This window comes from Paramacrobiotus metropolitanus, unplaced genomic scaffold, assembly GCF_019649055.1.
Source record: "Paramacrobiotus metropolitanus isolate TYO unplaced genomic scaffold, Prichtersi_v1.0 Parri_scaffold0000057, whole genome shotgun sequence".
Classification (NCBI taxonomy): Eukaryota; Metazoa; Tardigrada; class Eutardigrada; order Parachela; family Macrobiotidae; genus Paramacrobiotus; species Paramacrobiotus metropolitanus.
The window spans coordinates 490,888-503,429 of NW_026570277.1; the positions used below are offsets into that span (position 1 = coordinate 490,888).

The following is a 12,542-nucleotide window of genomic DNA, read 5'->3' on the forward strand; positions in this document are numbered from 1 at the left end:
GGAGTCCCTGCATTTACCCGGTATTTTGTTGCTGTCGACAATCATTCTGGCATGGGCGTATTACGAATGGATGCAACATGTTCATTTACAATGGAAAAACGGCGATTTCCAGCCGCTTCTAGACCGATTGTGTCAACCAAAACCTGTAGAGGCACAAGTTAACCTTCAACGAGATGGAGCAGATATCCATGCGACTCACAGTTGATTCCCAACAGCACACCTTTGGGTCTTGCTCTACGCCTGATACCTCATTCGTGTTAAAGGCCATCGTCCTTATCACGATTAGCAAAGAATTCTCTGTAACCCGGCACTACCGACAAATGCCCATGGCGTGCGAAATTTGCGCTCTCGCAGTTAGCTTCTATGCCTTATTTGATGAAATGATTGTGCTGAACTAAGAACTTCTCAGCACTCTTCTTTATATTTACGAGTATAACTGAAGTATGCGTTATTTTCTTGGCATTATTTCTGTATATATTTATTTGAATTCGAAGATGTACAGTGATTCTAAAACTATCGGGTGACAAGAAAATGTTATTGGCCCTGCCTTGCGCCATTTATGTAATTTTATATGGGAACGGAACATACTCAAACTATCAAAATTCAAACAATCGGAGTATCTAGGGTGTAATTTTAAGGTAAATGGCTCGGTACATGGTGTCAAAAATGAGATACATACAGAGTATGTACATTTCTGCAACTTGCACTACCTAACTGCTGGAAAAATTAAAGATATTTGTCGCGACGTGTCCTATCGTATTCTGTTTGCACATTTTCGGCATCATGAGACAGTCAATGCCTCGATGCCATTGCCTCCGATTTCTGCATGGTTATTTTATGGAATGATGATGCGCGGCTTAAATAAAAATAATCGTGAACTTGTGGATTTAATCATGCAGTCAGGGAGAATCAATGGAAGGACCTTCTTTTGTTATTCCCGTGCTGTTGATTTTTGAGAAATGTTTAAGGTTCTAACGACTGAATAATCAATGGAGGAATGTCTGATTGCCGATTTTAAAGTACACTGTGTACAAGCCGGTCGAATGATGAGCACGTAAAGGTACCGCTAAGTGGCGCTAATGCATATTAAGCGCGCTGTTAGCTCTTAGCACGATGGTCACTTCACTGCGTTTTGGTAAACCATTAATAATTTACATTTTTCGCTGTATTTTATCTTTATCATGCTAATCTTCCGGACCGGCTTTTACAGACTAGTACAACGGCGGTAATACGGCATGTACAGAATACGTATGTCTAATAAAAATAATAATATGTAGAACAAATAATAACTACTGACGGCTGATAATAATAGGATGAATACGTAATAACGGCTTTGCAGTTTGCCTTTGCGACCTTAAATGCACTATGTCCGCTCACCAGCCTGACCTGCATTCTTGCAGTGCCCGGAACTGTGATTGCTGAACCACTCCATCGCGATCGCTCATTCTGACTGATGTCTGATGTACATCTTGAACATCGCCTTTGAACAGATAGCAATTTATTTTTATCGGCACTGTTCCGCCCTCATCACCTCTCCTTTATTCCCTTCAGGGGAAGTTAACTTGCTGCATGTACCCCTCAGTGATCATCGCGGGGCATCGAAGTTATAAATAATTTCCAAGCCCGATCGAAGCTTCTCTGGCACTGACTCACCAAGCAGAATCTGATCAATCTGGTTAACAAGTTTCCTGTGCAATGTGCATAAGTAGCATAACGTAAGGAATGGTAGTACAGTATAAAGCGGCAGTCTATTAAATTCTCTAAGCACAGTGCAGTGCAGCTCCAATATCAACGCTATCCAACTAATTTTAAATAATCCAGAACCGTTACTAACTTCAGTTACTGCCTATCCTTTGATTTTAAAATATGAAAAACAATCGTCTAGATTTACTGTCCTCTTTCAGGAGAGATTTATCCTGGGTTTATCAGGAAATTGTCGCCGAAGCATTTGTGGTTCTGTGGTTGGTGTGCCAACTGTCCGTCACTTTTGCCACTCGGATTCTTCCTAACAATTGGCTAATAACACATTGTAGGCACACTTCGGGACATTAAGGAATAACAGCAAGAAACAGCAGGTAACAGCAGCAAACAGCAACAACAGCAATCAGATACAACATCCAAATTAAAACTGATTTCTTGAACTGCGATTTTTAAATTTACTACCTAGTACTATAGTAATATAGTACTTGCCGCAACTGTTCTCCTTTGTATGTACCTGTTCTTCGCTGTTTGTAACTGTTCTCCGCTGTTTGTAACTGTTCCCCACTGTTTGCCGCTGTGTATAACTGTTCTCCACTGTATGTAACTGTTCTTCGCTGTTTGTAACTGTTCTCCGCTGTTTGCAACTGTTCCCCACTGTATGTAACTGTTCTTCGCTGTTTGTAATTGTTCCCCACTGTTTGCCGCTGTGTATAACTGTTCTCCGCTGTATGTAACTGTTCTTCGCTGTTTGTAACTGTTCTCCGCTGTTTGTAACTGTTCCCCACCGTTTGCCGCTGTTCTTCGCTGTTTGTAACTGTTCTCCGCTGTTTGTAACTGTGTATAACTGTTCTCCACTGTATGTAACTGTTCTTCGCTGTTTGTAACTGCTCTCCGCTGTTTGTAACTGTTCCCCACTGTTTGCCGCTGTGTATAACTGTTCTCCAATGTATGTAACTGTTCTCCGCTGTTTGCAACTGTTCCCCACTGTATGTAACTGTTCTTCGCTGTTTGTAATTGTTCCCCACTGTTTGCCGCTGTGTATAACTGTTCTCCGCTGTATGTAACTGTTCTTCGCTGTTTGTAACTGTTCTCCGCTGTTTGTAACTGTTCCCCACTGTATGTAACTGTTCTTCGCTGTTTGTAACTGTTCTCCGCTGTTTGTAACTGTTCCCCACTGTATGTAACTGTTCTCCGCTGTTTGTAACTGTTCCCCACTGTATGTAACTGTTCTCCGCTGTTTGTAACTATTCCCCACTGTTTCCCGCTGTGTATAACTGTTCTTTACTGTATATAACTGTTCTCCACTGTTTGTAACTGTTCCCCACTGTTTGCTGCTGTATGTAACTGTTTCCCGCTGTGGGTAACTGTTGTCCACTGTTTGCCGCTGCAGTAAGTATTCCCCGCTGTCGAAATTCTGTCAAATGCATCTGTGGTGATATGATAGTGAGAGTAGAACCGGACCTGCAAGAAAAATTAACCGGATCTTCGCAGAAATGAAAACGGCAACTTTCCACTGTCTGACCTGCATTAAGTTTTCGAAAAGTTTGCATGATTCACTTGCCGAATTAACGCTAGCGTAAGTAAACGTTTGAAATATACGGGAGCATTAATATTACTGTGTCGTCAGGGCAACATTGCACTGTTTTTATCTGCCAATGCAAGCAAAGATTATGGGTCCATAATAAAAGAGTTGTTTACTTGTATGTGCTACTTAAAAAATGCCGAAGGTTTCGAAGAAGCAAACACCCCGTAATGTTTCTTCAAATTCCGACAAGAGTAATTCCGTTCAACCGTCAACATCTACCGGAGTAACAGAGAAGACTTTCGTTGATCGCAAAGCCGAGGTGAGATGCCAGAATACTGAATATTTTGTACCGTAAGTCAATATAAATGCCCTTTTCGTGATATTTTGATTTATTTGTATAGATTAAGACCTGTTTTTCGGAAATTCGAGATCCACAGTCGGCGCACTACCAAACATGGCTGGTGGCGAAAGCGGGGCGGCGCCAGGTTGCCAACTTTATCATGGACTATGTTTATTTTATTAAAGGATCAGCTGCAGCTTACAAGTCGTCGGCATCGACTGGGGGATGGGTAGTGGAGATCCTGACTTCATGCGTTCCCGGCCCGATGTACGTTTTTATTTAATTTAGATTATATTCGATCTAATTAAATTAATCGATTTAATTAATTATTTAATTAATTTAATTAAATTATTATTTGTTTAATTAAATTATTCGATTTAAATTATGCAGATTATATTCGATTTAATTAAATTTCTAAAGGTCATATAATATTATAATTTCTTATACTAACGTTATATTCGATATTTATATGCTACAATATCTGAACCTGTTATTTTAACAATTTCAGATCCATGTTCATTCCCTCCACTGATTTTGGATTCGTTCGCGATCTGGAGCGTTCTATCCACAAGAATACAGAGTATGCAGGACGCCTCACTTTGTCGTGCGACCAACCCACTTTGAAGCGGTTCCATAACTGGAAGCAAGAACAATTTGCCGAGTAAACAGAAAAAAATTTGTGTAATTAAAACTGCCTCATTAAACCAGAATTTTGCAGAAAATATAAGGCAGAAGATCGTACGCGAAGCCATGTCCTGCAGCTAGGAATTCAGCCAGACCAACGGACTTTGGTTATGGGCGAAAATTCCATGGGAATTTACGAAGAAGACCCGGCTCAACCAGAAGTGCTGATTTTCAGGAAAGTTACGAAAGCTGAATCGAAGTTTTTCTGGAATGCGTCATTAAATTTGGCGGATTTTTCTCCTGACCTGGCGGCAGATGGATCGGCCATGACAAGGCTGATTGAAGAAATCTTCAACGAAAGATTCCATCTTAATTTTTATGCTCTGTTGGGTAGGTTTGCTAACAAAAGCCATCCAGAAATGTGTCAATTAAATAAAATCAGTCAAATATTATTAATATTTTTTTTGGTTTGCAAGAGATTGATGTTTAAATTTCTAATATTGTTTAGGCTATGCCGTGTCCGGGTTTTTTGCGGGCTTTATTCGAGAGAATCTTGGCTGTGCACTGCCGGTTCCCATCCTTGTTGGCCCGACCATCAGTTTTAAGACACGATTAATGGAATGGATTTGCTCCGTGTTCGGCCACCACAATAATTCAGAAGTGCTGGGTGCATGGCTGCATATGAAGTTCATTGACGCCACCCAAGCAGGCATTGAGGTAAAAAACCGGATTGTAGTAAACTTTACTTTAGTAGTTTAGCAGTCAAGTAGTTAGTAGTTAGTTTATTTCAGTATAGTTAAAATATTCCTTTCGTAGGGCGTAGGAAGAAAGCATCCTTTTGCGATCATGATTCAAGACTGTGCTAATATGGAGGACCTGGAGAACCTTACGAAGCAGTACTTTGACGGCGCCCGAAGGGTAACGAAGAACGGTACATGGGAGATCGCCAACCCCCTTGCTTATGGCTGCAATTTCGGAGCGTTAAAACGACTTTTTGACGCGATCGAGTAAATATGGAACTTTTGTGCTTTATAAAGCTTTCTGTGTTCCATAGATTAATCAGGTAAATGCTTGGTATTTACGCAGTTCTATTTCTGTTGTAGGCCATCGTCTCGTGAACGGATGGTTGTATTAGAACAACTGCCGCAACCCAGAAAGCCGACAATGCAGGAGAAGAAACAGTTGGCGGCAGCTCGACTAGCATTTTCGGGCAATCTTACACTGTTCGCAAATCCCAGCCCGCAATCATTTGATGAAACAAATTGTGGAGGACGCGTTTTGGAAACTTAAAGAAGCGTTTGCTAAAGATTTGGAAAAAAAAAGGAGTTATAGAGCAGAGCACTCGGCTATCCGAAAATAACGCGCTGATTTCCGCACTTGGAGTTGCGGTAAACTGAATATACTCGTATATACTCGTATGTTCCCTGTTTGCATACTTTTGTTTGCAGGCAAAAGTTGTTCTGTCGGTTGCCTTGGACAAGAGCGCATCACAGGAGAAAATCGCGCAAATTACGGAGACTTGGATAGCGAAGTACTGTGAATACTTTCGAACGTGCCAGCTGAAACGAATTATGAACACTCAAGTGCGGTCGGCAACGGTGGGCGATGAACCGCTGGGATCCATTCAAGCAGCTCTTGTCACCTTTTTGTTAGAGTTCATGCAAACAAATCCGAAGGTACTGAATTTAAACTATTTACTAATACAAAACGGTGGATCAAGATTATTTTATCGGTACTGAAATTATTGTTTGACGTAATTTGTAATTATGGATGACATGCTTTCAGTGGCACGAATTTTTTACGTGGCCGGTTCGTACGGAGAGTCTTGGCAGCAAAGAGTGTTTTGCGATTCGGACAACGCATATTTTCCAGCATTTGGCCGATCGAAAGGAGACCAACGCTGAAATCGTCTCCCTGCTGAGGGAAACTTCAGAAGCGGCAGTAAAGGCGTGGTTGAACGAAAAGCCGGAAAAGAATTCCAAAAGAGGCGCAGTCAACATCACCGTAAACACGTTCTGTACGGGAAAGCCGGCTGCTGGAGACGCGATGCCAATAACACTGCTGGGAGAGAGCTGGCAGTTGATTATTGACGGTGAGATTTCAAAAGTAGTTTCAAAACAGTAGCGCAATAATGCTACGGCAGAACTACATTCTTTTTGCAGAAGCAACCCGGCAGAGCCATGATCCAGCACAACTGAAATGTCACATTGCCAACCGAGCAATTTACAAGCGCCTTCTTCAAGAACGGAAGTGTTCAGAAGTAGCTACCGATAATCAGGTAGTTATGGTTTGGTCGGAAACAATTATTTAAAAACTTACGGTATTATTTTGTGTCGTTCGAGTAGAAGTGTAGAATTTAATGTGAATTTCAGAGTTCTGGTGGCAATAAAGGAAATGAGCGGTCATCGTCGGTCGAGGATGCAGAGCAGAGTCGGAAGCGACCCCGGTCGCCGGATCCGACCCTCCAGGGTCCCGAGACAGATGCTGAGATGTGTCCGCTGTCAGCGGAAGCAATCATGCCGAAGAGGGGTTACCGCTTACGGTCATCCGGCGCCTGGGTTCGATATTGCAAACGAGTTCGTGCAAGAAGACGATGTTGCTGCTACAGCGGCCGCCGCGAAGAAAAGCGCCGCTGCACGAAGCCGCCAACTGCTGAAAGCGGAAGGGTTTTGCGATCGAAATCATCGAAAGTTTAATTATTAACAAGCTGTTTTTCGTCCATTGTTTACACATCCCCAAGCAAACAAATTGTTAGAAAGTTTTAACCAGCTATGATTGCTAATGAACCCTTCTTAATGTATATTTATTTTAACATACAAGCACGTCATAAGACCTTCAATGACAATAATGATTATGGGTGTTTTTCAATGTTTAAAATTTATCATCTTAACGAGTGTAAACCTGCGGAAGTATACTGATCTTGGCTGCTGCTTAATAAAAAGGCAACAATTCTGTTTATTTCAGTGAAAACAATGCAAACGAAGGGAACGAAAAAGAACGCAGGAATTAGGGAGTAAAAAGAATAAACAACATACAAAAAGAATAAAACAAAGTACAAAAATGAAAAAATAAAAAAGCAAGTAATAATGCAGTTTGTGTGCACTACGTCGCAACAATGCACACCGCACTTTCAACGACGAAAGTAGCATGGGGTGCACCCTTTCGCCTTGTAGCGAAGATGTAACAAAATTTTGCCACAATCTACATAATAATTAAGGATGCAGATGCGGTTTCTGTACGCCATTTTAGTTGAAGATCAGCGTTTGTTATAAGTGAAACATGTCCGACAAGGAAACCTTGTTTATACTAAACAATGGTTTTGATATCGTGCGGAAGGCTGCTCGAGCACTGCACATGTGGCCGGAGCTCAGTCCCAAGTTTCCCGCCATTTGGAAGGTTTGTGATGTTTCGGTATATAAATAATTACTAACGACGTTGTAGGTTTGCGTTTATCTTGCAGAAAATAACGACACATTTGAACTGCAACGAATCCACTCTACTGCGAGTTGTAAACGAGTTGAGAGCCCTTCCCGAAGTATTTGAAATGTTCGCACGGAAAACCAGCGATCATGTTATTCTTCTACCGCCCACTGACAAGTGTTTGGTCGACGATTGCTGTCAAATCCGAAACACCAGGAACGGCCAACACGGAAACCCTTCTCCTCTACGCACGCATCATGACCCTTCAGATTTAGTTAGAAAAATATAGATATTTTTTGACTACGGCTGCCACCAACGGCAAGAATGACCTTTCAAGAGCGGAACAGATAAAAGCCGTCAAAGAACAAGCCGACCAACTTGGCCAACGGATCGCAAATGAAATTGAGAAGCGAAAGGTCAAGAAAACGATGAAAACTCCGAAGCCAACTCCAGAACAGATTCTGAGAGGGGAAGTCCAAGATGAAGACGAAGCCGACAAAGCATTACTTGATCGGATAACTAAAGGACGAAAACAAATAAACCCGAAAGTCAGGCTTATAGGAGTTTATGATATTATGACCGGAACATGGGACGGCATAAAGGTCATCAGAAATAAACCCGCTAATCGAAGACATTTCCGATCACGCCGTTGAATGAAAATCGCACATGAACGATTGGCGCAAAACAAAAAAGAACGGAAGGATCAAAGAGCGAGTGAAACACCTAAAGGTCATCAGACGTTAGCGGGAAGTTTTGCCGGGGCGGAAGGTCACCCGAGCGCGAGAACAATGAAAGAGAAGAAGAATGAAATTGACTTCGTTTACAGTCGCTCATGAGAGAATGGTACTGAGCAGGCAAGAGGGAAGGACCAAGAAGAAGTTGGAAGCTAAAGGTCATCCGACTTAAGACGAAAAGTTGGAAGATAAAGGTCATCAGACTTCATCCGAAAAGTTTGCAGCCAAAGGTCACCAGACTTCAGCTGAAAAGTTGGAAGATAAAGGTCATCAGACTTCATCCGGCAAGCTGGGATCTAAAGGGCAGCAGAAATTGCAGCCGGGGGGAAGGTCACCCGAGCTCAAGCGATGAGAAGCAGAAGAAGCGCCCAGTTAAAGAACTCAGCGGAGAACTTAGCACTCAACGAAGGAAGGACTGAAAGGTCATGGCGCTGATGAAGCAGAGAAAGGTCACCGTACATTAGCAAGAAGCAAAGTGTGGGAGGAAGGTCTACCACACAAAATGAAGAATCAGAACCAGAAATGAGAAGGAGATGAGCAGACCGTAGTTCTCAAATTACTTTCGAACCACACTCTACAAGAAGAGTAGCGAATGAGCTAAGATGGGAAAGGTCATCCACATACAGTTGAGAATGGTTCAGCTAAAGAAGGATGACAAAGGTCATCATCAAAGAGCAGCGAAAAGTTTCAGCTCAGCACTGAATAGCTTTTTTATCATAGGCTTAAAGATAGACGTTGGAAAATGAAATCAATGAAAGGTCACGGGACTTACAATTGTTGAGATTGCAGGTTGAAAGGTCAGAATGGCTGAACGGAGCCAACCTCATCAGAAGGCAGAGAAGGGACAAAGACCTTCGATCAAAAAGGACACCGGCGACCCGTTGACAAATTACAACGAGGATTGTCCAGATTGCAAGCGCAACAACATTCTTTCAAGTGAACGATTCCCTTGCTGGGAATGCGTGGTGGCCGTGCAGATGCCAAATCAGCTCCTAATAATACCGCACGAAGCAAGAAGAGGCAATTTAGATGTATTTCGACACCTGGTCAGAAGAAAAACGTGGCTAAAACTATCGCCCGAAGATAGAGTGATCTTGGAGGATAAATACCGAATGTGGGTAGGACGCAGACCTGGATGGGATGTCACTCTTGAACCTCCGAGAACTGTGGAAGCGGATGCGTTCAGAAAGAAGTTTAAAAAAAACACAGCAAGAATGATGCAGAAAAAGCGCTTGGAAGAAAGAGAGAAAGCTGCGGCAGAGAAGGGTTTAGCCAATGCAGCTAAAGGTCATGCGGGACTTGCAGTACCCGTTTCGGACGCGATATTGAATAAACAAGAGGTAGAGGAGGTGATAATCCGCGAATCACTTATCCAGCAATTGGATATCATCCTCAAGGATCCACTCTCACTAACGAAAGAGGAACATACGATATTCCTGCAAGAAAAGGTCAACCTGACGAAAGGGAGCCGATGGTCGCAGGTCACCAAAATTGTGATCGAAGACAAAGTCGAGGAAATGCGCAAGTTCTGTACGCAAGAAAAAGAAATGACGGAGACCTTTAGCAGTTTCAAGAGAGACCAGTTCAAACGACCGAAATCATCCTCGAAAAAAAGGTCAGCCGACAGAAATGAAAGGTCACGCGTCTACGAAAGGTCATCCGATCATTCTAGAAAAAGGTCACGAGAATCAGAAAGGTCACGCGTAGACGAAAGGTCATCCAATCATCCACAAGAAAGGTCACGGGACTTAAAAAGTAAGGATGGTTGACGCAAGAAAACATTTGATCTGCATTCAGCGCAGAGGTGACCGAAACCGTCACAGTGCTACTAGCAGCCGGAGCGAAGGAGACGAGCTGCAAGAGAGGGAAAGGGAACCTCGAGATCGAACGTCTGATCGTAATGAAAAAGAAAGACAACGTTTCGATCGGAACCGCGACAATGGGTCAATTGATCAGTGATGATCTTTAGGGCATCGCTGATGTGCTAGTTACGGCCATCAGTCGGCAGCACAGAGAACGGTAATGAAGGTACAGTATCAGGGCGAAGGAGACGTAATTTGCTGAACTGTCGTACCGTTTGTGTTTTTGTTGTTTTCAGAATTTTGTTGCAGAGGATCAAGGCGATCTGAAATATGGGGAGTTACGGAGGTCATCCGGCCCTCGAAGAAGGAAGAGTAACGGCGCTAACCGGCCTTCCTCATTACATTTAAAACGTCACCTTTAGAGTGTGGTTGCGGCCTACTGAGTCGGCACACTCTTGCGGAATGACAGAAGCCACAAGGGTGAAAAAGAGAAAGAGTTCAAGAAAATAGGAGTAAAACTTTCAGATGTTGAGGTTACGGCGATAACCGGCCTCAGAAGAAGAGGAGTTACGGCGTTAACCGGCCCTCGAACCTGGTAAGGAAAAGAAGAAAAGTGCGCGTCAATTTGCACAAAAAGAAAAGAATGGATGTGCGACGAAAGAAAATGGTTGAAAAAGAATGATGACCTTTACAAGGGAGGCAAGCAGAACTGCTTGAAAGCCAAAATCGTCTAAGTTCCTCCATGACCTTTAATATGGAATTCATGATGGAAAATAGATGACCTTTTGGGATCGTCACGGCCCAAACGAGTCGCACATCAAAGAGAATGGGATGACCTTTGAGAACTTCACTGCTCAAGAGAGTCATCGAGAAAAAGAGAATGATCTTACCAGGGAGGAAGCATCAAGCTTGTCTTTCAAGACGTCCCTCCATGTCTACGAGGAAGAATCTCATTTTGCAGAAGTCGTACTTGATACGCGAATTATCCAAAGATGAAGCAGCAGTATTCGGAAGTCGTACTTGATACGCACCTATTCCTAAGAAGCGGATCTCTCATTGTGATGATAAAGATTGCTCAAAAGAGCGGAATGGACCAAAGCGGATTACGGTTGACAGGACCCAGTGACCTTTAGGAGTCGGAGGATCCTAGTCGTTTTGATAATGAATTCTGTTGATATTTTTTACTGTTTTTACTTTTGTTCCGAGATCTCTTTATTCACACATGTAATTGGAATTTGTGATGTTAAAGGGAGATTAAATCTCGATGTTTTATTAATCGCACAGACGAGCCGTCAAGGGTCCCAAGGAATTGGACGTGGATTCTGCTTCGACGGAGCTCAGCCTCCCTCCCAGAGGCATGTGAGCGCAGGCGTACATGCGTACACCCTCGCTTTGGCAGTCTGTTGTGTTTTGCTGCACGCCCGCCTTACGCGTGGCGGAAGCATGGTGTTCTGCGCGCACCCGCACTGTGTGGCGGCTACGTGCGCATTTTCCACGCTTGCTGCAGTCAGCAATGCGAAGTTGTCGAAGTGGAAATTCTATCGAATTTAGTCTTGCTTATAAAGTTCTTGCAATCGCGTCGTTTCTCGCTTGCCATAGCGTAGGCGCTTTATAGCATTGCTTGATCTGTTTGGCAGCCAGAATTCCGTTAATTCTGTTCTGCGCGTGAACCTTCATCAGGTCCACGCTTATACGGCTAAAGATTTGGAAGAAAAAGGAGTTATAGAGCAGAGCACTCGGCTATCCGAAAATAACGCGCTGATTTCCGCACTTGGAGTTGCGGTAAACTGAATATACTCGTATATACTCGTATGTTCCCTGTTTGCATACTTTCGTTTGCAGGCAAAAGTTGTTCTGTCGGTTGCCTTGGACAAGAGCGCATCACAGGAGAAAATTGCGCAAATTACGGAGACTTGGATAGCGAAGTACTGTGAATACTTTCGAACGTGCCAGCTGAAACGAATTATGAACACTCAAGTGCGGTCGGCAACGGTGGGCGATGAACCGCTGGGATCCATTCAAGCAGCTCTTGTCACCTTTTTTGTTAGAGTTCATGCAAACAAATCCGAAGGTACTGAATTTAAACTATTTACTAATACAAAACGGTGGATCAAGATTATTTTATCGGTACTGAAATTATTGTTTGACGTAATTTGTAATTATGGATGACATGCTTTCAGTGGCACGAATTTTTTACGTGGCCGGTTCGTACGGAGAGTCTTGGCAGCAAAGAGTGTTTTGCGATTCGGACAACGCATATTTTCCAGCATTTGGCCGATCGAAAGGAGACCAACGCTGAAATCGTCTCCCTGCTGAGGGAAACTTCAGAAGCGGCAGTAAAGGCGTGGTTGAACGAAAAGCCGGAAAAGAATTCCAAAAAGAGGCGCAGTCAACAT

At 43.1% G+C, this 12,542-nt stretch overlaps 2 protein-coding genes across 2 annotated transcripts; one reads left to right on the top strand and one right to left on the bottom strand.

Moving 5' to 3' along the window:
• Positions 1-1,760: 1,760 nt before the first annotated feature.
• On the bottom strand, positions 1,761-3,229 carry LOC129592922 (uncharacterized). The gene is made up of 4 exons (XM_055489077.1): positions 3,224-3,229; positions 2,767-2,855; positions 2,216-2,375; positions 1,761-1,802 (listed from the first exon to the last, which is right to left on the bottom strand). Exons 1-4 carry the CDS (start codon positions 3,227-3,229, stop codon positions 1,761-1,763), a joined length of 297 nt encoding a protein of 98 aa, XP_055345052.1.
• Positions 3,230-3,419: 190 nt separating this feature from the next.
• Positions 3,420-6,667, top strand: LOC129592923 (uncharacterized). The gene is made up of 11 exons (XM_055489078.1): positions 3,420-3,545; positions 3,628-3,833; positions 4,075-4,227; positions 4,285-4,580; positions 4,699-4,907; positions 5,007-5,197; positions 5,294-5,578; positions 5,639-5,866; positions 5,976-6,282; positions 6,353-6,468; positions 6,563-6,667. The coding sequence occupies exons 1-7, from the start codon at positions 3,420-3,422 to the stop codon at positions 5,478-5,480; spliced, it is 1,368 nt and encodes a 455-aa protein (XP_055345053.1). The 3' UTR covers positions 5,481-5,578; positions 5,639-5,866; positions 5,976-6,282; positions 6,353-6,468; positions 6,563-6,667.
• The last annotated feature ends 5,875 nt before the right edge of the window (positions 6,668-12,542 follow it).

Bases quoted from the DNA above. Each gene is read 5' to 3' on its own strand.
- LOC129592922 (XM_055489077.1), bottom strand. The intron at 2,376-2,766 runs GTTACATACAGC...AATTACAAACAG, and splicing joins GTTACAAACAGCGAAGAACA to CGAAGAACAGTTACATACAG. The intron at 1,803-2,215 runs GTACATACAAAG...ATTTAAAATTAG, and splicing joins TTACAAACAGCGAAGAACAG to TTGGATAGCGTTGATATTGG.
- LOC129592923 (XM_055489078.1), top strand. From the start codon at position 3,420: ATGCCGAAGGTTTCGAAGAAGCAAACACCCCGTAATGTTTCTTCAAAT. The intron at 4,228-4,284 runs GTAAACAGAAAA...AGAATTTTGCAG, and splicing joins AAGCAAGAACAATTTGCCGA to AAAATATAAGGCAGAAGATC. The intron at 4,581-4,698 runs GTAGGTTTGCTA...AATATTGTTTAG, and splicing joins TAATTTTTATGCTCTGTTGG to GCTATGCCGTGTCCGGGTTT.